At 37.1% G+C, this 27,139-nt stretch overlaps 1 protein-coding gene across 1 annotated transcript; it reads right to left on the reverse strand.

The window, feature by feature from the left end:
* Positions 1-21,302: 21,302 nt before the first annotated feature.
* LOC110098487 (nodulation-signaling pathway 2 protein) lies at positions 21,303-23,203 on the reverse strand. Its single transcript, XM_020825337.2, has one exon. The coding sequence runs from the start codon at positions 23,047-23,049 to the stop codon at positions 21,499-21,501; it is 1,551 nt and encodes a 516-aa protein (XP_020680996.1). The 5' UTR covers positions 23,050-23,203; the 3' UTR covers positions 21,303-21,498.
* Positions 23,204-27,139: the final 3,936 nt, after the last annotated feature.

Consider the following 27,139-nt stretch of genomic DNA (forward strand, 5'->3'; position numbering starts at 1 on the left):
GGTTACCAGACGCCATCCGGAGGTAAATCATGATGCGTCACATCACCATTTTGTTGTGTACCGGTGTGTATCGGGTGACTTGGTGCATTATAATTCGCCTCCAGACTGTATGGTGACCGCACATAATAATCTCTCCTTGGAGAGAGCCCTAACTCTATTTGATGCAAGTTCTATAATGATTTTTCAACTATAAAGCTGGTTGATAAGGAGTGGAAGCTTTGATGGATACAGACCAAGAAATTTGACATGTATAAGAGGGTGGATATGATCATGGACCTAGTTACTACTATAGAAAATAAAATTCTCTCCATCTACAATAATATGTCATATAATACATGAAAGTCTTATAACTTCAAAAAGTGGACCATCAAGATAATCAACATGAGAGATCACCTAGAGGCCACAACTTTGGTAGAGCCTACTTATTTTAATGTCCTGAAGCTTAAAGTTGCAAGACTCATTTGAAAAGTACAATACATGTGCTAGGCTTTATTGATCCAAAAAAACTTATACAAAGTGAAGAATGTGTGTCAATTTTGTTGAATCTTGGATAAGAGGAAGAAGTACTTCCTCTTGAGCTTCTTGAAAGGAGAGAGAGGGAAGACGAGAGGGAAAGAGAGGCTAAAATCTCAAAAAAATCTAACTAAAGAAAGTGCACATTGAGACTATATAGATCTTGGACCAATATCAAACAAATTTCATAAATTGAACCAAATTTGTCTCAAGGACCATTACACACTCTCATGAATAGAAACTTTTATTTGGTCCGGTGAATGTACGCAACTCTACGTTCGGACGCCAATAGAATCGCGCCATGCGTTTTCATTATTTACCGCGCGCCCCGACAACCCGACCCGGAACGGACCCAAGATTGCTTGGTATTGCTCGGTATTGGTCGATTTTGCTCGGCAATAACCAATACCGAGAAATACCGAGCAAATACCTAGCAATACTGAGCAAATACCGAGTTGTACCTAGTTTTTTCTAGCAATACCGAGCAAATACCTAGCAATACCGAGCAAATCCCTAGCAATACCGAGCAAATCCTGAGCAAATACTTAGTTGTACCGAGTTGTGCCGAGTTGTAGAAAAACTCGGTACAACTCGGTATTTGCATGGTATTGGTCTTCACGGAGTGGTATTTCTTGTTTTTGCAAAGCAATACCGAGCAAATACCGAGCAATAATGAGAAAATCGCGAACATAGCATTCTCGGGTTCCGGTCCGGGTCAAGTCGTCGGGCCGCGCGGTAAAGAGTAATAGCATGTGGTGACATGTTATTGGCGGCCGAACGTAGCTCTACGTCCGGTCAGAGGACGTAATAATTGTTCCATGAATAGACACTCTTATTTACTTAGTAATGGATTGTCCTATTATAAGCTATTTTTATGCCTTCCTAAACTATCATAAAATTTAAAATTCTTCACATCAATTATGAGAGGGTTGCATTCATTACCGTGTTATAGATTTTGCTGCTACAATATCATGTCATTTGGCTTTAAGAATTCAAAAATTACTTAAAGTTAATTATGAATGTTGTTTTCAAAGACAAAAAAAGTCAAAAGGTTGAAGCCTATGATAATGAATTACTTATTAAAGTAAACTCCAATACAACACACACTACATAAAAACAGTTAATTTCCAACAGAATTTCCGGCGAAAATAAATTTGACATCCATTGTATTTTTGGATTTTCTTTCCGATGGATTTAATTTCAACGGAATTTCCGGCGAATTTCCGACGAAAATTAAATATGTTTAAAAAATGTTTGTAATAAATATTTATAATTATTTATTATGTTAAATTAAGTTAAATAATTTAGAGACTTATTATCAAATTAAATTATTTAGGGTTTTGAAAAATAATATATTTTTAAAATTAAGTTAAATTATAACAATATATTTTTTAAAATTATGTTATAATTAATTTGTTTTACTTATAATTATTTTAAATATAAATTAATTAGTTTTACTTTAAATATAAAAAAGTTTGTTTCTTGGCAACATATAATATTTGTCCTAGTGGTTTGGGCGGGTAAAACGTTAAGTGGCAGGGGTTCGAACCCCACCGAGGGCCCGGGTCTGCTTGTACCCTGCCCTTCTTGGTTGGTGCGCAATGAAGTGAGGTGGGCGAGCTAAGGTTGGGGCCGGGTGGGTTGGCTTGGGGGCCTGCCCTATGTAGGCGGGATGCCGCTCTTGACTTTTTATTTATTTTTTTTTCTTATTTTCTGGCTCAAAAATAATCCGTCGGAAATATTTTTCCGACAAATCTGCCGGAAATATTTCCGGCGAAATATTTAACGCCATAAGGGCTTTTCTGACGCTCATTTTACCATCGAAAAGTTTTCCGCCGAAAATTAGCATTTTCGATGGATTTTAGCCGTTTTTTCCGACGAAAATGAATGCCATAAATGACATTTTTTCCTGTAATGACATCACAAATCTTCAGGAGAATTTTGTTATACTTAATAAGTTTTTTTTTTAACCAATTTTTATTCCAACAGAGAAAGGATTACAACACCGACCACAATAGACGCCAAAATACATCAAAAGAAAGGAAAATAAAGTAACCTAGGTAAACCAGATAGAAAAAAATGCAATAAAAGATTCAACAGTGAACATCGGACTCAGGGTGGCAGCCCTCTGCAACCAACTCGCAGCCATGCACGGAGAATCCATTCGTAACAGCCACTCATCAACAACCCACACAGGCAACCACTAAGCACAAGGGCACACCACCAAGGTTGCCAACAAACCCATGCCACAAGGGAGAAAAGCAAGGGGCCACCTCATCATAGTCCAAAAAGTCAATAATGCCTACAGCAACAAAAGCGAGAAGAAAACTCAAACATGATTCCGTCTTTTACCTCTACCACTGGAACTATACTTAACATCATAAACACGGTCATCAAAATCATCACCCTCCCCCAAAGAAGAAGAGGAAAGGTTCTCATCCAACTCCAGCCAATCCGATTGAAGCAGGACAGAGTTATTCAAAGGGAGGGATATATGAGCTTTCAAATCTACATTAGACATAATGGAAATAGGAATATCAACATACACAATATTCCCCATCGAGACATTCACATAATGAGACACATTCGACTCAACATTAACAGGTAAAACAGAAGTCAAATAAACAACCTAATTTTCAACCTCCCGTGCCACAAGCTCCAAAGGAATTGCGCCATCAGAAACAACAAATGCTTGGGAAGGAGAACTAGGTAGATCCTCACCAAGTATAAAACCAACTCCGAAAGCCACCTCATCCGATAAATCACCTGAATCAGCTACAACAACCTCACATGAATGGCTAGTTATAAGATTTAGACCACAATAATTTTCACTCACAATTCCATTCACTCCATCACAACAAACATTCTCAGGCAGATTCGAAAAAAGCAATAAAAGGAGCGCTCCTTCGAAAAAAGCTATAGCAGAGTCTAATGTCACAGCATTAACCCCAAAACAATCAGCAACAATCCCAACATCAACACCAACAGGACTAAAATCTTTAGCAGTGTCAGAATTTTCCATCCTATAGGTATCATGGCCAGAGGATGCCCCCAGTCGAACACACGCATCTGAAGACACACGCACAGGAGCCAGTTCCACAATGATAGGGGCAGAAATGGTAGTGGTAGGGGTAATGGAATTTGCATGAACAAAGGGATCAATGAGATCCAAAGGAGGGTTTACAACGGGAACAAATCCAAACACTACAGGAGGCTAAATAGAAGCAACAGCCTGACTCAAATGAGGAAACAACTTAACACATTCAAACTTCTTATGCCCCACAAATTTACAATGAAGATAATAACTAGAAAAAAACCCTCTAAAACAACTTTCTGAATGTAGCTTAATTTCTTAGGGCCAAGCCAAACCGAATCAGGATAAGTTTTAGAAATGTTCATTTCCACAAGGATACAAGTAACTGATGGCTTCAAACCCACAGCAGTTGCATTGTTGGTATGAAGAGGACAGCCAAATAAAGACCCCATACCAAAAAGTATGCGAGGAGAAAAAAGATGAGGGTGAAGCTCCGAAAAGGAAATCCATACATGGACGATCGGAGACTCCTGTGATAGGTCAAGGAATGGTGTCCATTTAATCAGTTTCATAAAACAGCCAAAAATAAAGCATGAACTATGTAAAAAAAAAAAAAAAACCCTACTGTTGTCGAGGTCATTAGAAAGCTTGATCAAGACATTGCTTTGATCCAAAAGAGTAATAGAAAACTCACTCGATAATTTGAGGTTGAAAAAAAACCTCTTAATCAAGTCTAACGCCTGACGCTGCAACAAAAATTTTCCCACTAAAGCAAAATCAAAAGGTTTGGCGAGATGAAGAACTTCATCCACCGAAATCCATAAAGTCGACAAACCCCGAATCGTAGTGACTTGCAGATCCGGAAACTCCTTTGACACATCAAAGCCAGACAAAACCTCCTTGAAAGATTTGGAGCGATTCTTACAATCCAAAAAGTCAGGGTCTAAATACTTAACAAAATTTGCCATAGCACTAGAGAAAGAAAAAATCAAATAAAAAAACCAGACAAAAGAATGGACAGAGAAGAGACCAAAAAAACTCCCCTCAGTGCGAGGCGCTGGAGCGAAACCACCTCCAGCGACGGTTAGGGCAAAAGCCCTAGCAAGGGGAAATGAAGTAACCCGCCAGCGTAAGAACTTCAACTTTTATGCCTTTCCTTTAACCACCAGATATTCCACTCAATAAGCATAACAGTGTCTTAGGCTTAGTTTACTATAACTTTTTTACTATTTTCTAAAGTAATTTTGTAGTATAAAAATTTTTATTTCAAAAAATTATGTACTAAAAACTTATTTTAAAAAAACAGTAAAAAAATTGCCCCAACTAAAATCTTAATCTTTTGAAGTGTATTATCCGAGCCAATAAGAAGATATGGGCTTCATACTCAATTTTGAAAGCTTAAAAAAAATCTAATAAAGTTAGTGTGATAATGAAGATTTCATTATTGAGAATAGCTAAAGAATTATATTTGGTGACTTACAATGTGGATTGTGGAACAAATATGTCTCATATTTTAATGAGACAAGTACTCATTTTTATTATGTTCTTGAAAGCGCCTTGGGGCGTAAATGAGCTTAGCCGGCTCAAATTTTTCTTACTAACAAAATCAAAAGTCGAGTTTATTGAACCATGAGCATGAGATCAAGCTCAAACTAGAGCTCAAATATCAAATAAAAGTAGCTACACACTCAATGACTTCAGACACTAGTAGGAGAGTGGAGCGTCCATCTATAGTACAGCTCAAAAGCCAATTGTCTGATCTTAACATCTTACTTAATCTTATCCTTACACCTATACATCACTTACACTTATATATACATGCAGCTTACAGTAAAAATTTTGTACAGTTTAGTCTTTTACTGAAATGGATGTCTAATTTCCTTTCTCTTTACTCTTCTTACTAACCTGTTGAAACTAGTACAGCTGCATCATCTTCACATGGTATCAAAGCCCTTGGCTCATAGCCCCATGAATCCTTAAATGGATGCGTCATCCTCCTCTCACACTAAATATGTCTCCATCGACCCCTCCGTCGAAGACGTCACCATCCTATCCTCCCTAAAGTTTCTCATTTCTAATATCAAGACCATTGTTTCCCTACAGCTGTCCAACGACAACTATCCCAATTGAAAATCTCATATCCCAAAATTATTTCGAGCAAACGGCTATGTCGGATTCCAAGACAAAACCACCACAGCACCTGCCCATATTCCCATAGATCAGATGAAAAAACTACTAAAGAACATCCAATGCACCATAATTAAACTCTTTCATAAATTTCTTTCTATTTCGTTCATCTTCAAGATGTATATGTATAATAAAATCTATACACTATGGTACATGGCTACATAAATAATATAAAGTAGAGAAAAGAATAAACATGACTGTATAACATTAATAAAACTATAAATAATGTCTTACTAAACTCAGAAGATCATATCGTGGACCTTTAGCTACTCAACTGGCTCCACCTTTTTCCTAGCCTAAAATAGAAAGCATAATACATGTGAGCCAACATAGCTCAGCAAATCATACCCAACATTCTAAATTTCTAATAATTAACTCATTTTGTATTTAACTAAATTTAAAAGCAATTATTTATATCAATTGTACCGGAATATAAAAATCCTTACATATAACTAATAGCTAACATATTTTATATTAAATATAAATAAGTAATTCATATATTAGAGTATAAAATAGCAAATTTCTCTCAGACCCTTATACTTTTCATCAAAAATAGATGTTAGAATCCAGGCCCTTAAGACTTTATATGCTAGCATATCAGAAAATAAATATTTATGACTCCCAATTGCTTATCACATTAAATATTAAAAAATTCAGTCCCTTATGGCTTAGAGTGCATTCAGCACAACTGAACTTCCTTCAACATCCGAGCTCTACATAATCACATATTTTAAGCAAATATACATAGATATAATTGCATTGTAATAAAATAAATATAAATAAAAAAAATTGTAAAAATTTATAGAGTGCTCTATCGATAGCCAACAATTTGAATCACTGAGTAGAATTTTAGGTTTTTAGAATTTTATAAGAATACTAGGGATTGTTCAGAACACTATTTTGAGGCTTTAAATATTCTACAATATTATACTATAAGATTAGAATCATTTTTTAATTCTCTAAAAATATTGCATTTTTTTATTTTCTTGGTAAAAATTTTCTAAAAAAATATTAAACTACTCAAAATGATCATATGTATAATATACATAAAATTAGACAGTTAAAGTTTAGCGGATATAAAACTATCCCTATTTCTACACTACAAAATTATAATTTTAATCTAAAAAATACTTAAATTTTCTTAGTTTTAAAAATTGAGATAGGCGGAACGTAACCTACCTAGATTCGAATAATTTTTTTTGAATTGGATCAATAACAAAAAATTCATTGAAGTCACCCAAAATAGATTTTATCTCTTTAAAATCTCTCCCTTTCTTTACCTCAGCTACCTCACTTGGGAAAGAAATTTGGCAAAGTGGTTTTTTATATTTTTATAAAAAATCGTTTTGCACCGCGGTGCTCCAAACAGCAGTGCTTTCAACAGAGGGCACGGTGGCACAATGCCCATCCTAGTGTCGGAACACTCCTTTCATTTTCCAAAAAGACAAAGAGATCAAATTAAGCCACAGTTCCACCAGCTCTAGCATCATGGTGATCCAAGGTAACTAGCATAGAGACCCTTGAGATCGACTCGCTTCAGGATAATTTTAGACATTCACATGCATACAAAAATACTAACTAGCACATGCAAGATATAGAGGTGCAGAAATTTCATCACATTATTATAACTATATTGGGTCAGAATATATGCAACTGTATATTGCTTCAATGGGTATTACATGAAGATGGTGGAACTATGAAAGTGATGGAACTATATGAGGTGAAGATCTATGGATTTAAATCCTTCAAGGTCCAGGTGAAATGGATATTTATAGACTGACCCTTGGAGCGGAGAAATTATTACATGCAGTTACCAGACGCATCCGGAGGTCAATCATAATGCGCCACATCACTATTTTGTTGTGTACCAGTCTGTACCGGGTGACTTGGTGCATCCTAATTCTCCTCCGGACTGTATGGTGACCGCAAATAATAATCTCTCCTTGGAGAGAGCCCTAACTCTATTTGATGCAAGTTCTATAATGATTTTTCAACTATAAAGCTAGTTGATATGGAGCATAAGCTTTGATGGATACAGACAAAGAAATTTGACATGTATAAGAGGGTGGATATGATCATGGACCTAGTTACTACTATAGAAAAGAACATTTTCTCCATCTACAATAATATGTCATATAATACATGAAAGTTTTATAACTTCAAAAAGTGGACTCATTTGAGAGATTCACCTAGAGGCCACAACTTTGGTAGAGCCTACTTATTTTAATGTCCTGAAGCTTCAAGTTGCAAGACTCATTTCAAAAGTACAATACATGTTCTAGGCTTTATTGATCCAAAAAAACTTATATAAAGTGAAGAATGTGTGTCAATTTTGTTGAATATTGGATAAGAGGAAGAAGTACTTCCTCTTGAGCTTCTTGAAAGGAGAGAGAGGGAAGAGGAGAGGGAGAGAGAGTCTGAAATCTCAAAATAATCTAACTAAAGAAAGTGCACATTGAGAAACTATATAAATCTTGGACCAATATCAAACAAATTTCATAAATCTGAATCAAATTTGTCTCAAGGACCATTACACACTCGCATGAATAGACAATCTTATTTACTTAGTAATGGATTGTCCTATTATAAGTTATTTTTATGCCTTCCTAAACTATCATAAAATTTAAAATTCTTCACATCAATTACGAGAGGGTTGCATTCATTACCTGTGATAGATTTTGCTGCTACAAGATCATGTCATTTGGCTTTAAAAATTCAAAAATTACTTAAAGTTAATTATGAATGATGTTTTCAAAGACAAAAAAAGTCAGAAGGTTGAAGCCTATGATAGTGAATTACTGATTAAAGTAAACTCCAATACAACACATCACAAATCTTCAGGAGAATTTTGTTCCACTAAATAAGTTCTTTTTTTTTTAAACCAAATTTTATTCCAACAGAGAAAGGATTAAAATAGCGACCACAATAGACACCAAAATACATCAAAAGAAAAGAAAATAAAGTAACCTAAATAAACAAGACAGAAAAAATGCAATAAATAATTCAACAGTCAACAGCGAACTCAGGGTGGCAGCCCTCTGCAACCAACCCGCAACTATGCACGGACCATCCATTAATAACAACCACTCATTAACAACCCACACAGGCAACCACTAAGCACAAGGGCATACCATCAAGGTTTGCAACAAGCCTAGACCAAAAGGGAGAAAAGCAGGGGGCCACCTCATCATTGTCCAAAAAGTTAATAATGCCCACAACAACGAAAGCGAGAAGAAAACCCAAACACAGTTCCGTCTTTTACCTCCGCCACTAGAACTATACTTAACATCATAAACGTGGTCATCAAAATCATCACCCTCCCCAAAAGAAGAAGAGGAAAGGTTCTCATCCAACTCCAGCCAGTCCGATTGAAGCAAGACAGAGTTATTAAAAGGGAGAGATATATGAGTTTTTAAATCTACATTATACATAACAGAAATAGGAATATAAACATACACAATATTCCCCATCTAGACATTTACAAAATGAGTCACATTCGACTCAGCATTAACAGGTAAAACAGAAGTCAAATAAATAGCCTAACTTTAACCTCCCGTGCCACAAGCTCCAAAGGAATGGTGCCATCAGAAATAACAAACGCCTGGGAAGGAGAACTAGGTAGATCCTCACTAAATATAAAACCAACCCTGAAAGCCACCTCATACGAAAAATCACTTGAATCAGCTACAACAACCTCACATGAATGGCTAGCTATAAGATTTAGACCATGATAATTTTCACTCACAATTCCATTCACTCCATCACAACAAACCTTCTTAGGCAGATTCGAAAAAGCAACAAAAGGAGTAGGCTCCTTCACCACAAGAACAAAGTCACTAAAAGCTATAGTAGAGTCCAATGTCACAACATTAACCCCCAAACAGTCAACAACAATCCCAACAACAACACCAACAATACTCAAAACATTAACAACGTCAAAATTTTCCATCCTATAGGTATCAGGGCCAGAAGAAGCCCCGAGTCAAATACACACATCTGAAAACACACCCACATGAGCCAGTTCCACACCGATAGGAGCGAAAATAGCAGTGGTAGGGGGAAGGGAATTCACATGAACAAAGGGATCAATAAGATCCAAAAGAGGGTTCACAACGGGAACAAATCCAAACACAACAGGAGGCTGAATAGAAGCAGCAGCCTGCCGCAAATGAGTAAACAACTTAACACATTCAGACTTCTTATGCATAGATTTGCAATAAAGACAGTAACCAGGAAAACCCTCTAAAACAACTTTCTGGATGTAGCCTAATTTCTCAGAGCCAAGCTAAACCGAATCAAAATAAGTTTTAGAAATGTCCATTTCCACAAGGATACGAGCAACTGATGGCTTCGAACCCACAACAGTTGCATTGTCAGTATGAAGAGGACGACCAAATAAAGACCCCATACCAAAAAGTATGTGAGGAGAAAAAAGATGAGGGCGAAGCTCTGGAAAGGAAATCCATACATGGACGAATATTGGAGACTCCTTCAATAGATCAAGGAATGGTGTCCATTTAATCACTTTCATAAAAAAGCCAAAAATAAAGTATGATCTATGCACAAAAACCCTATCATTGTCGAGATCATTAGAAAGCTTGATCGAAACATTTCTCAGATCCAAAAAAGTAATAGAAAACTCACCAGATAATTTTGATTTAAAAAAAAACTCTTAATCGAGTCAAACACTGGACGCCGCAATGAAAATTTTCTCACTAAAGCAAAATCAAAAGGCTTGGCAAGATGAAGAACTTCATCCACCAAAATTCATAAAGCAGGCAAACCCCGAATCATAGTGACTTGCATATCCGGAAACTCCTTAGACGCATCAGAGCCAGACAAAACCTCCTTGAAAGATCTTGAGCGATTCTTACAATCTAGAAAGCCAGTGTCTAAAAGCTTAACAAAATTTGCTATAGCACTAGAGAAAGAAAAAAAGCAAATAAAAACAACCAGATGAAAAAATGGACATATAAGAGATCAAAAAAACTCCCCTCAGTTTGAAGGTGCCAGAGCGAAACCACCTCCAACGACGGTTAGGGCAAAAGCCCTAACAAGACGAAACGAAGTAACCCGCCAGCGTAAGAATTTCAACTTTTATGCCTATCCTTCAACCACTAGATATTCCACTCAATAAGTATAACATGTGTCTTAGGCTTCGTTTGAGATAACTCTTTTGCTATTTTCTAAAGCTGTTTTGTAGTATAAATTTTTTTTTTTCAAAAAAATTTGTACTTCAAAAAATTTTGTACTAAAAAATTGTTTTAAAAAAAATTGTAAAAAAATTGCCCCAAATAAAATCTTAATCTTTTGAAGTGTATCATCCGAGCCAATAAGAGGAAGATCTGGGCTTCATACTCATGTTTGAAAGCTTAAAAAAAAATCTAATAAAGTTAGTGTGATCATGAAGATTTCATTATTTAGAATAGCTAAAGAGTTATATTTGATGACTTAAAATGTGGATTGTGGAACAAAACTGCCTCATATTTTAATGAGACAAGTACTCATCTTTATTATGTTGTAAATGAGCTTAGCCGGCTCAAATTTTTCTTAATAACGAAATCAAAAGTCGAGTTTATTCAGTCATCAGCTTGAGATCAAGCTCAAACTAGAGCTCGAATATCATATAAAAGTAGCTACACACTCAATGAGTTCAGACACTAGTACGAGAGTGGAGTGTCCATCTATAGTATAGCTTAAAAGCCAATTGTTTGATTATAACATCTTACTTAATCTTATCCTCACACCTATACATCACTTACACTTATATATACACACAGCTTATAATAAAAAATTTGTACAGTTTAGTCTTTTACTGAAATGGATGTCTAATTTCCTTTCTCTTTACTCTTCTTACTAACCTAGTGAAACTAGTACAACTGCATCATATTCACATGGTATCAAAGCCCTTGGCTCATAGCCCCATGAATCCTTAAATGGATGCATCATCCTCCTCTCACACTAAAGATGTCTCCATCGACCCCTCCGTCAAAGACGTTGCCATCCTATCTTCCCTAAAGTTTCACATTTCTAATATCGAGACCATTGCTCCCCTATAGCTGTCTAATGACAACTATCCCAATTGAAAATCTCATATCCTAAAATTATTTCGAGTAAACAGCTATGTTAGATTCCTTGACAAAACCACCACACCACCAGCTGCCCATATTCCCATAGATACCAACGGCAACTCTCGTCCAAACCCCGCCTACAATTGATGGATCCTAATAGGCCAAAACCTTGATGCAGCCATATGTTCCACCATCACCACAATGATCCTCTCCTACGTCCTACATCGAAACGCATGTGCTAAAATATGGAGCACCGTGGAACATTGTCTGCAGGCTACAAATTGATCCATAGTGATACAACTCAAGAAACATGTAGCTCACTATGCTTCAATACCGCACTAATATCAAGACACTAGTTGACAACATTGCCACTGTTAGATGTTCCATTGACAGCGAGGACATTCTTCTCTACACGCTAAATGGATTCCTGCCGTAGTATCAAGCCTTCATGACTTTCATCCAAACCAAACTAACACAAGTTGCTCTCGAGGGCCTCTACTCCCTTGTCCTGAGTGAAGAAATTAACATATCCACTAAATCAGCCAAAGATTCATCCACCCCAAACATAAACACCGCTCTCTACACCAACTGAGGAAGCTTCAATTCATACCCCAAAGTGCATCAAGTCTGACCCAACCACCTGTTGCAAATCCCGGAACAACCTTTTGTCATATTTGCTGGAAATGTGGTCACACAACAAATAATTGCTGGCATCATCTGAACACCCAATATCCCACCATGCCAGCAGCTCTTCTAGCGTCCAACTCACAGCCTAGCACCAATTGGATCTTCAACTCCTGGGCCTCAACCCACCTCACCAACAATCTCGAAAATATCATCCATCCAACCGAGTACAATGGCACGGACAGTGTTTCAATCGGTGACTATAGATCTCTTCCCATAGCTCACTCTAGCCAAGGCATTCTTCCCCCACCGAGCCGTAAGATTCTTCTCCCAAATCTACTTCACATTCCTCACATTGCTCACAATCTACTTTTAGTTTCCACACCCACCAAGGATAATAATCTTTCTATTCTTTTTTATGCCTTTGGCTTTCACATAAAGGACACCACAGCCAACTCCATTCTTCTCTCCGGCCCCTTTAGTGACGGTCGCTATCATCTCTCCACTTCAACCCACAACAACCGAGACCGCCTTAAGCTCTTGCCGCAACTATTCTCACTCCACTTCGTTGGCACCATCGAGTCCAAGTTTGATTAAATAGATTAAAAATTAAAGATTTTCTGGTGAAATAAATATTTAAAACTGTTATTTAAATTTTATATATTTAATAACAGCATTTAAATGACCTGTACAGCACAGTAGCTTTAAAAAAAATTATCACCATTATATACTGTACTTTGTACAGCTTTTTCAGAATTAAAAAATAAAAAAGTTGAACACGACTTCCTTCTTCTTCCCCGAAATCCAATATTTTTGATGAAGCAAGCTCTAGCTGTGAGCAAATTATTATGTTAGGTGTTCGGATTCGTCCAGACATCAATTCAGATGTGTCAAGTCATCAAAATAAATTGGGACCCAGTGTATTCGGATGACGTGGCACGTCTGAATTGAGTGTCCGGACGTCTGATGAACGGACGTAATAATTCGCCCTAGCTGTGCAACCTCCATGGCTCCACCACGGTCCGTGATTTCATCAATGAAGCATAAATCCCAATGCAACTATATTTGCGCAACTGGAGCTCAAGCTGTTTATTTGCGCAACAAGCCAAGCTCTAATTATCTATGACTGAAACTCACCTCGACTCGTTTATACCCCTAAAAGCACCAATCTCTTTGAACGAATTAAAGAATTTGACTAAGAGTTTGATGCGGTGCACACCATTACATCTCTGGATGCAGTCATTAGCATTCAGATAATTATCCTTTTATTATGAATTTTACTGCTTTATGTGTCTGCTTAGGCGTTAGTGGGCATGTGCTCCACTTTGTTCGTTTCTTTAGTTAGTTATTTAACTTTTTCAGTACTTTCCACGTGTAGGGCTGATAATAGCAAAGCCAAGAAGGTAGAAGTAGTCTGGTTACCGGGAAGATGGATCATTAAGAAGAATATCATAGAAAGTTTACTGTTCCATTGCCTCTTGCATTGCATCTTTTCCTCTGTTTTCAATCTCTTGCAGGTATCTGGTGATCGACGGAGCAGCTTCGGCATCATAGTGGTATCAGAGCAAGGATGGCAGAAGGGAGTAATCGGGTGGCTACCGATGACGAAAACAGCCTGAAAGACCTGTGGACCGAACACCGCCAATTGGCGAGACGAACGGAAGAAATGGCAGGGGATATGCACCGTTTCTTCGACGGACGTAATAATTCACCCTAGCTGTGCAACCTCCGTGGCTCCACCACGGTCCGTGATTTCATCAATGAAGCATAAATCCCAATGCAACTATATTTGCGCAACTGGAGCTCAAGCTGTTTATTTGCGCAACAAGCCAAGCTCTAATTATCTATGACTGAAACTCACCTCGATTCGTTTATACCCCTAAAAGCACCAATCTCTTTGAACGAATTAAAGAATTTGACTAAGAGTTCAAGCAATTACACTTATCATGATCATTATCACCTCGTGTTAAAAGCCCATAACCTAGTGATGACACGCTTGTTTATTTTAGCTTAAGTGAGGTGGTGGTTAAATCTCTCTCTCTCTCCAAAGTTGAAAATGAGAATGAGATTTCATTTGGGGTAACTTTTTTATTGTTTTCTAAATCAATTTTTTTTTGTATAAAAATTTTAATTTAAAAAAAAATTATACTAAAAAACTGTTTTAAAAAACAATAAAAAAAATTATCTCAAACAAAGCATGAAACTTAAGAAGATTTACACTAAATTTTTTTTTTGTCGTTGATGCCTCTAGGTCAAGGATGTCACTACTAAGAACATGAGGTTTTCGCAGCCTTTAGTAGTAGTTGTTAGCAAACTGATGCTATAAATAACTATTCAGACCGGTTTTCATCAATGCTAGAAATGGACATATTTACCCTCTTCGTGTCCAAACCGAGCCATTCGACCCTTGCTTCGTCTGCGCGTGATTCCTCTGTTTCCTACCTGCATTCGCTCAATGTTGATTCCTCCAATGTCGTTGAAATCACCATCAGTGCCGAATTCTTGGTCGCCATCAAATTGTTGTCGTCAACCCTTCGTGTGAAGTCCCCATCATCAATCCTTTGTGTGCAGTCCTCGTCATCAACCCTCCGTGAGACGACGACGCCGAATCCCCGCTAAAATCACCGACGTATTCCCGATTGCCATTCAGTTGCTCGGTCCATAGGTATTTTTCAACTAATCTCTCATCTGCGAAAGCTGTTTTAATAGTAGTGTGTTGAAGTGTCTTGCATTAAAATTACCTGCACCTGCATTCAAAATTTGCTGTTAAATTTCAATGTTTATCTCCTTCAGGAGGGTCAACACAAACAAAATTGGTTTATACGATAACAAACTTATGTTTGGCGTATCTCACGAGTTTATAATGTTTTCAAACGGTATACCTCAATGATATATAGGTGAATATATTGAGTGTCTACAACCATATAAGAAAGTTGAAAGTAATAAAATTATCTCAAATACTTCACATGAAGTTCATAGAAGACACAACCATTATTTTAAAGATTATTTGAGGTCGTTTGCATTATTGAAAATCTTATTATAGATTTTTTGCTTATAATATTAGGCTTATGCCCATTAAAATAAATATAATTTTTTTTTTATAATTTTGCATTATTTAAAAATTAAGTTTTGATCATTAAACCTCATTTGAATTCTTTGTGCTCAACTCTTGCAAAAATTAGAATTAATTTTGAGCATATTTTCATTTTATCATATTATATTGATTTTTTTAATGAATTTTTTTATTTAAAATTTTGATAACTTTTAATATACTTTGAATTAAAGCATGATTATATTTCTGTTCGATCCATTTCTATTACTCTGTGTTTTTGGTGATGTATTCATATTGAGTTATAAGCAAAATATATTCTTATATATGTACCTATTTAGCTTCATCATTTACTAGCTAGTTAATTCATTGGTTGTAATTTATTTTGCTTTAGCAAATTTCAATTGATGATATGTTATACAAGAAAGCAAATCAAATTGATTATTGATCTGCTATGTATCCCGATTATTGTGGTCCGATTAACATTTTCTTGCTACTATTTTCTGCTAACTTTTTTTTTTTTTGGGACATTTAGGCCATTTAAGGCAAACACACACACTCAACGCATACACATAGACTCAAACCCTTAACCTCTTAGTTGGAAGCCAAAGCTCTCAACCAATAGGCCAAGGAGAGTTGTGTATTTTCCGCTAACTTCATCATCAATAATTTTGCCTCATATAATGACCTATAAAGTTGATGCAAGCTTATCATTGACGCCAATGCCGACACCTACGAATTTTATCGCATATCCTCATCAACAACGATGATGCACAACATTTTCTATAAGAACAATGTTGTTAGAGCACATAAATGAGCCTCAAGCACATGTCACTTAACCTACTCCATCTACATCAGCTTACGGAGGAAGCACTACTCCACTGCATGACAGTCTGCCATTAAAGGATTGTCATTCTCTACCTCACCATTATCTTCTGGTTTTCCTATTTATATGATTGTATAGCAAAACATAGAAATTAATGAAAATGAACCACTGAAAGCTTCTTCATATATTCTTCTGTTCTTCTCCTTCGCTAACTTCTGTTGTGCAGGTTTCTTACAGATGCATGTCATTGATGCGCATTGTGGCTCTTATAAGCTAAGATGTTAAAATCTTTATTTCTATCATTATAAATATTCTTGCACGTAATATTATTAATAGTCGGGTCGGGTCAACCCGACAACCCGCCGGGTCGGGTCCGGTTCAAATTTCCGACCCGTTTGTTTACCCGGGTCGGGTTAGAGTCGACCCGTTTGAACCCGGGTCAGTTCCGAGTTCGACCCGAACCCGACCCGTGACCCGAAATTTACACCCCTACTCCCAAGGAAAAAGAATTATCGACATAATCATCTTACAACTTCTGATGAATCATAGATAAATTCCTCAGTAACTCTCGAAGAAATTAAACTTAAAAACTATGTACTGCTTAACTATAACATCAATTTCCTACCCTTATTTATGTTACAAATTAGAGGCAAATGAAGGAGAATGTTAACTAATAAAGTCCCCACACTTGCAAGATATACTAATTGTCTCCAAAATAGTAGATTAAGGCTTTCTAAGCAAACTTTGTCCACTGAAGCCCACATAATAAGAACGGAGTTGTCCAAGCGGTTGCGCTGAGGATGATTAAGACAGAAAACAGCTAAAACACCTTAGTTATCAGTTCTAATATCAGAAATATTCCATAAACACGTAAGAAAGAAGTGTCAGTAAATTCCAGATACAGGATGATGAAGACAGAGCCTTCAACAGGATAGTGAAGCATACGAGTCTTTTCGAGCTCAGCTTGTCAGTCAAAAAGCGAGCTCGAGCTCAACTCATGTGCTCGATAAGCTCTACTCTCGAGCCCATAAACGAGTCGAGCTCGAGCGCCTGCTTAATAGCAAAAAGCTGTTGTATAAAGCTGTAAAAAAACTGTCCCACACTATGCCTTAAAAATCATAAAACTCAGTTGCATATGACAGAACATTAGACGATGAACTTGACTAAAAAAAGTTGTTTTAGAGAATAAACTTTCTTAAACATAGTTATAAAATTGTTAGCCACATACCAACATCATTATGGTAGTAAAAAGAATAAATAAAAGCACATAGAACGCCAGTCCTGCACTGCATGCCAACTCATTACTCATATATAGCTTTACAGAACGCCAATGGATCAATAGAAAGACTTGATATTGCACACTGATGAGAAAACGATGCACCACAATTGATTAGCGATATAGACTTCCACACTCTTAATGTAGCGAATCGGCGGAAGAATTAGACATACAAGAAAGAACATCTAAGTTGGGGAATAAACTAAGCTCCAAGGCTTCAAAAGAGTATATAATTCATCAAGCTCTTTCCTACTGCAATATATATATTTATAAGCTAGCAAGAACATTCTAGAAGGCATGTAACAAATATATAACAACCTTAGACAAGCTATTCCTGATGGCTTATTTAGCTAATGATGCACCGTATCAACTCTTCTGAAGCCCAGTTTAATCTGTTAGTTCTCGGTTTAGAATATCAATCAAAATAACTTAAATTTACAATTGATCGTGTCACAAAATAAGGAATCATATATTTGTTGAATTATTGAGTTAGAATTGTTATGTTCTGAAAAGTTCGCATTGGTAGAGAGAGATAGTTTAGCATCTTAGTTTTGCATGGAGATCCAACAAACAAACATATAAGCGAGTAGGGTGTGACATTCATAAGAGGCACCAAGATTTTTATGTGGAAAATCACAAAAGGGGAAAACCACAAGGCTGACTCAGTTTGAGTAAATCCACTAGCATTGATAATTGAGTACAAATGAGACATTTCCATAGGAGAAGGCTAAATGTAGCAAATGTAGATCATGATGGGCATATTACATGCTTGGAGTTAGAAGAATCCAATGACATGAGAGTTGTTCTCAAGAGAATGTTGACATATTTATTTAGCCAGTAGGACTATATTTGAGTGATTGAGGTCAAAAAGACTATCGGCGACAGGAGACAGTGGTCAGAGAGGATCTTAGTTGGTAGGTGACAGTAGTAGGAGGGATGGTAGTATGGTAGTCGGCAAGTGATGGTAGTTGATGGTGACACTACAGGAAAACAGTTCATTTCTGACAAAATTTCCGGCGGAAATAAATTCGTCACAAATTCCGACGTTTAACAAATTTTGTTTTTTGGGATAGATGGCAGATGGCGCGGATGCTAGCCGCGCAAAGGGGGCGCAGTTCGAACCCCGCCGAAATCATTCAGCGCCGGCGGGCTCACTGCGCGAATGCTAGGCGGGCGGAATTGGGTGCAGCGGACGGGAGCTGGCTTTGAATATTTTTTTTTAAAAAAATTTCTTTACTTTCCGGCGGAAAATAAATCCGCTGTCAATATTTTCCTACGAAAAATTCGTCGGAAATGAGCCTGAAATATTTCGACGTATTATTTTACGCCGGAAGGCCTTTTACGGCGCGCGTCAAACCAGCGCAAATATTTCCGCCGGAAATGCTAATTTCCGACGGAGATTTTCCAATTTTCCGGCGAAAATGTCTGCCGGAAAATGATTTTTTTCCTGTAGTGCAATGATAGTTAGAATGGGTCGTTGTCGGCGGGCGACGGTCATAGCAGTTGAATGTAGTCATCGGGTGATAGTGGTTTAAAAGATCATAGTCGTAGGGTGGCAATAGTCAGAGTGGACCGTAGTCGGTGGGCAATGCCGTGACAACAGTCAGAGTGAACCGTAATCGATGTGCAACTGTGGTTGGAGTGGACTGTAATCAGCATCGTGCAATTGTACGTGGTTGGAGTGGATTATAGTTGGTAGGTGACAGTGGTCGGAGTGGACCATAGACAAGTGACGATGGTCAGAGGGACTATAGTCGGGCAACAATCAATGGCTGGACGGAAGTCCGGCGAAGGTCAATGGTCGGACAAAAGTCCGGAGAAATACTAGCAATGGTCGATGGACACGGGTGGTCGATGAGGAATCTGGTGGAAAGAGAACTCTTAAATTTATTTTCCTCTCTCATCTTCTTTCTCTTACTTCCTCCCCCTTTTCAGTGAAGAATGATGGATCAATTTATAGTTTTCTAAAAGTGGCATGGCATGTAAATAGGAAGAAGATCAAGTGAATGTTGGAAGTGTTTCAAATGGACGGCCGATATCAAATTTGCATCGAGATTCACACCCAACTAAGATATTTTTTTGATAACATATCAAGAATACATTTTGTTCTTCACTCCAATTTATGTTGGTCAAATGAATCAGCTTTGTTTCCCTTTTATTAACCCTATCTAGGCCGAAGGTAAGATTAACATGATTCGAATGTGTGGATAGGGGAATGATTATTGTGCAACTGATGCAAAAAAAGAGCAAATAGGAGCAATTGAATGTCCCCATACTTTATTCCAGCCTCCACACAGTTACATTAAGGATGTCCATGACTGGTCATCGTACTAGAAAAATACAGGAATATTATTAATCTATTTTATTTTAAACCTATATTTATAGTAAACGTAATTTGAAGCAATAGATAACTTAGGGCAATTTTTTATATAGATAATTATTAAACTATTATGATAGACAGCTTTTTGAAAGCTACAGTAAAAATTAGCTTTCTAACACAGTTTATTGAAAGCAATGAAAAAATTATGATCAAATAAAAATTATGATTATATAATATGAAAAATAAAACAGTAAGAAAACTATCCTAGATAAAACAAATAAATTAATCTTCCTTAAATATGTCCTAAAAGTATATGATTTATTTCTATCATATTAGCTTTAGTTGTAGAAGCAGATTTCAATAGATTGCTCAGAAAGCTATCTCAAATGAAGTCACAATCTGCACTAAAAAATTTTTAGGTGCGGAGTTCGCACCGTCAGCACAAGCACTGGGTGCCTAGTGGGACCCAGCGGTACCGAGTGCGGGTATCACTAGGTACCTAATACTTGTGCGGACGGTACTCCGCACCTAATAATCTCTCCAATCTGCTAGGCTCCAAGTACCCAAATGACTTAGCTGTACGATTATTGGGCTTTGCGATAATACATGATCAATTTCATTGCCCCGAACTCCCATTTTTTGCTCAATCGAAAATTTGTTGTAACTCAAAATAAGAAAATTGGATCAGAATGATGAACACATGGATCAAGACCTAAGCTTTTAAGCATCTAATGATGCATGTACGTGGCCCAATTTTAGCATCCTCTCACCTGAACTGCCAAAACCTCTTGTGGATAACAAAACTACATTTCGTTAGCTGTCAATTAAGACAATTAGCTGTGTAAAACAGATATATTAATTAAATGGGTAGATATTAGCTTTGAAATTATCATGTAATAGAATAATAGATACCCACCTAATTTAATTAATGTACTATTCAATAGCCAACATGAGAATGCACACCCATCATACCATAATCATCATCACCTGGAAAAGTTATTATATGCAGAGTCCGGACACGAATAATCGCTCGGATATGTGAGTGTACATACTGTATACAAATTTGTACATATAGTATATCAAATTTTTATACACACTGTGTGCACTTACTGTCCGAACGATTCTTTCCGTCTGAACTCCACAGAGAATAATTTCTCCATCACCTAACATGTCTTTTATGTTGGAAGGAGCATTTCTAGAAGAAGCCTTCTCTAAATGATAACCCAACTTATTTAATAATTAAAATACAATTCATGACCTGAATATGGTTTCCTGTTATAGTTTAATTAAACGCATATAAATTATAAATAAAATTGTGAAGAATATTAAATAAATTATTGATTTTCTTTTAATCTAAGTTAATATACTAATCACATTTTCCTCTATGGAAGCAGCTCGCAGTTAGTAATCACCCGAGGAATTGGGTGACTAATTCATACTTTAATCTCAAACCAAACATCTCATTCAAAACATTATTAATAGAGATGCAGAAACATCTGAACTGAAATGGAATCAGGGAAGTTCCTTAGATCCCATTGTGCTAGAGAATCTGTTTTGACAACTTAGATTATAACAATTGAACTGACTCAGTACGATGATCACCAGCTGAAGCAGCTCGCCGCCGGCAACTCTGTTGCCGGAGCTGACCACACAGACGCCGAAAGAAGTCGACAATTCTTCCAGCATAGGACGAGCTTATTAGGTCCTTCCTCATCCACTTTGTACCCGTCATTAAAAAGTCCAAGCAGAAGGCGAGATTGACAGAGGTTGGAAAAGCTGAGCCCAATCCTTTGAAATCCAGCTTCTTTCAGCCATTCTGCCCAGCCTTCTCTCTCCTCTCCGCTCTCCTCCCGCCTCCGGTAAGCCCTACCCACTGATCCGGCGATCATCGGCCCTAGTATCAACTTCTCAACCACTCCCCTCGCCTTCCCCTGCATCGGAAACCCTGCTTCAAGAGAGTCCCACATCGCCGAGTACCTCTTCATCTCCTCCATAAAGGACCCCACAAAACCCCCGCTGCCATCACTGCCACCGAAAACGACGGCCTCCTCCACTACAGTCACAATACGGGCCCCGAGCTCGCCGGCGCATCCGAGGAAGGAGGCGATGGAGGCGGCGGAGCGCCATGGAAGATGCGGCGGGTGGAGAGCGCAGTTGAGCACCACCGCTTCCCCTTTCACCACCTTGACCGCTGCCGGCCGTAACTGATCGTCGGCGTCCAGTCTGCACTGCCCGAAGGAGAAGGACAGCCCAACCGACGCTGCGAAGGCCGCCAGCCTCCTTCCGGTATCTAGAACCGTGGTTCCCGAACGTCGGCTGCCGCCCAAGCGCGTGACAGCAGTGATTCGGAGGTGCGGCGGAGGTGTGAGCGAAGGAGTTTCCTGCTGAGAAACCATAGCCTGCATCAACGAGGCCCACTGCACTCCTTCCATGATGTCGTAATCAACGATGTGAACGCGGCGCTCGCCGACGACGGACTCGAGGATGGCCTGGTTGGCCGTGAAATGCCCGAATTTGACGTAGGGAGACATGTCCTGAAGCAACTGGAAGGCCTCGAGCACTTCGCCGGAGTTCGGCGGCTGATCTTCGTGCCTGCCAACTCCGTCGAGCAGGCGTTGGAGCGCGTCGGTGAAATGCTCCGCGAGGCGTTCCATGTTGGTTGCTCCACCTTCGGCGAGCAACTCTCTGAGCCGAGCCAATATCACTCGAGCCAAATCACTGCTTTTATTGGCTCCGGTTAGGGCCTCCGCCGCCGCCATCAGAAGGTGGACGAGGCGGAGGCCCCTGTCGTTATCTCTTTCGATTTCCATCGGCGGCGGGAGTTGCTGCTGAAACTCTTCCACCGGCGTGCCGGGGCAGTTGGTACTGGTGGGGCTGACGTTCGTTGACCAGTCCTGGGCTGCCGGCGTGCATGGGAGGCCGTAGTGCTCGAGAAGGCCGTTGAAGTCGTTCTCCACGGAAAAATGACCCCAGTCTACCGCCGGCGACCAGTCTACCCATGCGAGGTCGCCGAACCCCGTGGTGGAACTAGTTGAGCTACAGCCGGAGAAGGCGAGCTCCATCATATACTCCATGTCTACTACTTCCATCTCTGTTTTTCTCTGCATCAAAGTTTGCCCTTCTTTGGCATATATATATACACACATCATATATAAATATTATATATAAAAGAAAGAAGGGGATGTTGGCTGTCGGAGACTCGGAAGAAAGGGTAACAAAGTTTAAAGTTAATTATGATTGTGATTTGGTTAAATGAAGTGTGATTAGGGGGCAAATCATGGATTAAAAATAAACCCTTAATTAAGGTGGAGATAAGGATTTATTGATTTATTATGGAATTATTTATTTTTTGAAAGGGGAGATAGTGATGGGGTTCGAACCTCTAAGCTTATCAGTGATGAAAGCAGCTTGAAAGGGTAAGAGATTGATTAAATTTTGAGGATAAACAACTGGATGAGGATGATTTATATTAGTTAAATTTTTTAATTACTTTTGAATGTTGCAATCAGAAATTATCTCATTATTTTTTTAATATATTTCAAGTAATATATGTTTTGCAGATTTCTCGTTCAGATTAATATCATAATTATCTGATAAATTTTGTATTAATTATCAATTATCTTGCACAATCTTTCTTTTAATGAGAAATTATTAGGTGCGGATACTGGATGGAATGAACTGTCCGGTTTTCTCGCTGTCTATGATAAAAATATAGTCAAAGCATAATTAAAGTGGAGCTCCTACAATAACTTTGCTTTGATTATGTTTTTGCTATAAACAAAGAGAAAATTGTAAGGTTATCTCTCCATAATAATTTGCCTCATGTAACAGACTCTATATAGTGAGATAAAATTTTGATGTTGTTAATTATTGCTGCGGACACAGCTCACCTTGGTTTGTTGATTGAGAGATTATGCTTTCAACTAAGAGGTCTTGGATTCAAATCTTTGTGTGTGTGTTGTGTGTATGAATTTATCTTAAATGATCTAAATGTCCAAAAAAAAAAAATTATTGCTGCGGCTGTTGCTTTGAAATTTGAAGTTTACTTATTTTATGGACGCCAAAGATTGTGAGCTGTTGAGCAATAAAAGAATTACTTTTATGGACATTCTTCCCACATCTAGACAATTCCCGTTTTAGCTATTTTTCCGAGCAAGCAGCTTAGCTATCTTTGGAATTTTTTATATTTTTGTTTTTAATTTTATTTTTAAATATATTTATTCATTATTTTATTTGTTTTCTTAAAAAGAAATTAAATTATTTATTGTAAACACCCAAAATGTTTTTGAATTATGTAGAGTATTTAAATAAAAATTATTACTATCGGCCTCTCCCTGCCATTATCAACTATTGCTATCGCCAACAAATGGAATTTTTATTTGGTCCGGACACCGGATGTAGACCCGGACACCGAACGTAGCTCTACGTTCGGAGTCCAATAAAGTCGCGACACTTGGCATGCCCATGTGGACATTAATTTCTATTTTTTTTATTGCCAACCCGGGCTGACCCGGCCAAAAAATTCCTGTTCAAAATTTTATTATAAGAGTTGTTTTGAAGTAACGTTTGTTGTCAAAGTTTGTAGTACCTAGCAATACCGAACAGTATTTATTAAAAAATATCGGGCAGTACCGAGTGATACCTAACATTTGTACCAAGCAGTACCGAGCAGTACCGAGCGGTACCGAGCAGGAATATTTTGGGCCGGGTCGATCGGGCTAGCAAGAAAAAAACAAAAATAAATAAAAAATTAATATCCACAAGTACAGGACAAGTGTCGGGATTTTATTGGACTCCGTACGTAGAGCTACGTCCAGTGTCCGGACCTAATAAAAATTCAAACAAATGCCACAGTCCTCATTGTTTTGGCAGCAACCACCGTTATAGCTCAAGTCAACTTATTTAATATTTAATAAAAATAAAATTAATATATTTTTAACATATGAAATATATTGTATTTTGTATTAAATATAAAAATAAATTAAATATAAAAATAAAATAATAATAATAATAATAAATAATTACAAATGGTCTTTTAGAGATGACTTGCTTCATTCACCTATTATCTTGAATATATAAATAAGAATTAGAGGACTCATACATAGCCTTCACATTTTAGGTAAAATGCTAAATATCAGGTTGATGGTAAAATTTTTTTGGTACATTTCGACCAATTAAAATAAACTCACATACACAGCACATACGTAAGACTCAAACTCAAGACCTCTTGATTGATAGCCAAAACTACGTTATTACTGTGAGAGAGATTAAGATTTTATTAAAGAGATTTAGGCTTCGTTTGGGATTAAAATTTTTTATTTTGATACTAAAACTCCGTTTTAGAAAGCAATCAAAACAAAACTACGTTATTACTGTGAGAGAGATTAAGATTTTATTAAAGAGATTTAGGCTTCGTTTGGGACGGCTTTTTTACTGCTTTCTAAAACAGAGTTTTAGTACAAAATTTTTTATTTTGGTACTAAAACTCCGTTTTAGAAAGCAATCAAAAAGCCGTCCCAAACGAAGCCTTAGTCAATTACATAGTTCATGCAAGTAATTGTTATTATAAAAATAAAACCACCAAAATCTCAAGAAAAAAAAATTTTGTGTCAATCAGAACTTCAAAGTCATAATGTATTTTGTATTAAGAGATTCTGACATAAATTTCTTTAATCTCACAAGCCCCAAGTCATCACTCAACCTAGCCAATATTAAATGTTCAACTAGGTGATAAAGAAATAACAATAGATTCATCAAAAAAAAATTTAGACATCAATCTCAATGCCCCTCAACTTCATGAAAAAATTAAGAACAATGACCTTTTTGTGACATAAGGTTCATAAAGTTTTATTTCATATATTTTATAAAGAGGTGCAAGGTCAAAACTCAATATCAAGAATTTAAGAAAAATCATTGAATTTATAATAATGTGCGTGTTTCATGAGTTGAATATTTTAGAAGCAGCATCTTTGTTATCTAGTATTAATCTAACTTTCATCGAAAATGTCCTGTATATTAGCAAATCACTCAACTCATTCAAGTCGTACGTGCATGCTTCCTTCGCACGTGAAACTTCTCATCTTTCTTCTAACACTAGGCGAATATGAATTCAAGAAGCCCTTTATGTTTTCCGTAAAACCCATAACAACCTTTTTCTCTCAAAAATTCTCTATCAAGTTGTTCAATTCAAGTTAAAAGCTCAACAATTTGAAACATACAGAGGTATTATTGATCCCTCTATTATTTGGGCACCTTTGAGCTTGCCATTTCTTTTAGGTGACATCAAGTTTCATCTAGTTGCTTCTATATTGAAAGATATTGCTCAAAGATGATTCAGCTCAGCTTCCTATCAATATCATCAAAATCTTTTAGAGATTTTTTACACAAATTTTGTTGCCTCCTCTCATTCAATTATATTAAACTTCTCAACATAGAAATGAGCTTTCAGGAATAGTATCTTAGATAAAAAAAATATATTGCAAAGCACTAAGAAATCCACTTGCCTCCGTTCATTCAGTCATGTACAACAATTCAACATCAAATGATTTTGATATTACTAAATTGACTCTTTCTTTTTATCCATAATAAAAATGTAAAGCTTAACAATAATTATTAATGCTTAACACTTTTTTTTTTCGATTAGCCCAATTTTAAAACTTTCTCGATGCACCATTTTTTTGATTTGGAAGATGCTCTTCGGCACAATTACATATGCCATAAATGTTCTGCTCTCAGATTTTCTTCTTTTGCTTGGCTGGCAATTTGTGATGGGTTAAAAACGGCTAATACGTTAGCTAAAAGGAATATTCAAGTTAATAGAACTTGCTCTCTTTGCCGTAATGAGGATGAAAGTGTTAAGCATTTAATGTTTCAATGTGATTTTTCTTTCTCTGATGTTTTCTTTTCTACTGATGTTTTTGGATGGATTTTTTCTTAGTCTGACTTTGCTGCAACTGTTTGAATTTATTGGTGATCTAAAACACTTTAATTCTCTTGATAAGAACTTCTATTTCCTTGCAATTTGTTATTTTGTATACTTCCTTTGGAGTGAACGTAATGATAAGCGTTTTGAGAATTCTGAAGCTGCTCTTCATCTCATCCGCATCAAAATCTTCAATACTCTTTATGTGAAGGTTTCTAAATGGAAAAATTCTGAAGCAATTCACCTTGCCTTCCCCTCGTGCTTCAGGTCATTTTTGAGACAATAATGTGTGGATCCGACCTCTCTATTGGGATCTC

The sequence above is a fragment of the Dendrobium catenatum genome, unplaced genomic scaffold (genome assembly GCF_001605985.2).
Source record: "Dendrobium catenatum unplaced genomic scaffold, ASM160598v2 fragScaff_scaffold_53, whole genome shotgun sequence".
Lineage (NCBI taxonomy): Eukaryota > Viridiplantae > Streptophyta > Magnoliopsida > Asparagales > Orchidaceae > Dendrobium > Dendrobium catenatum.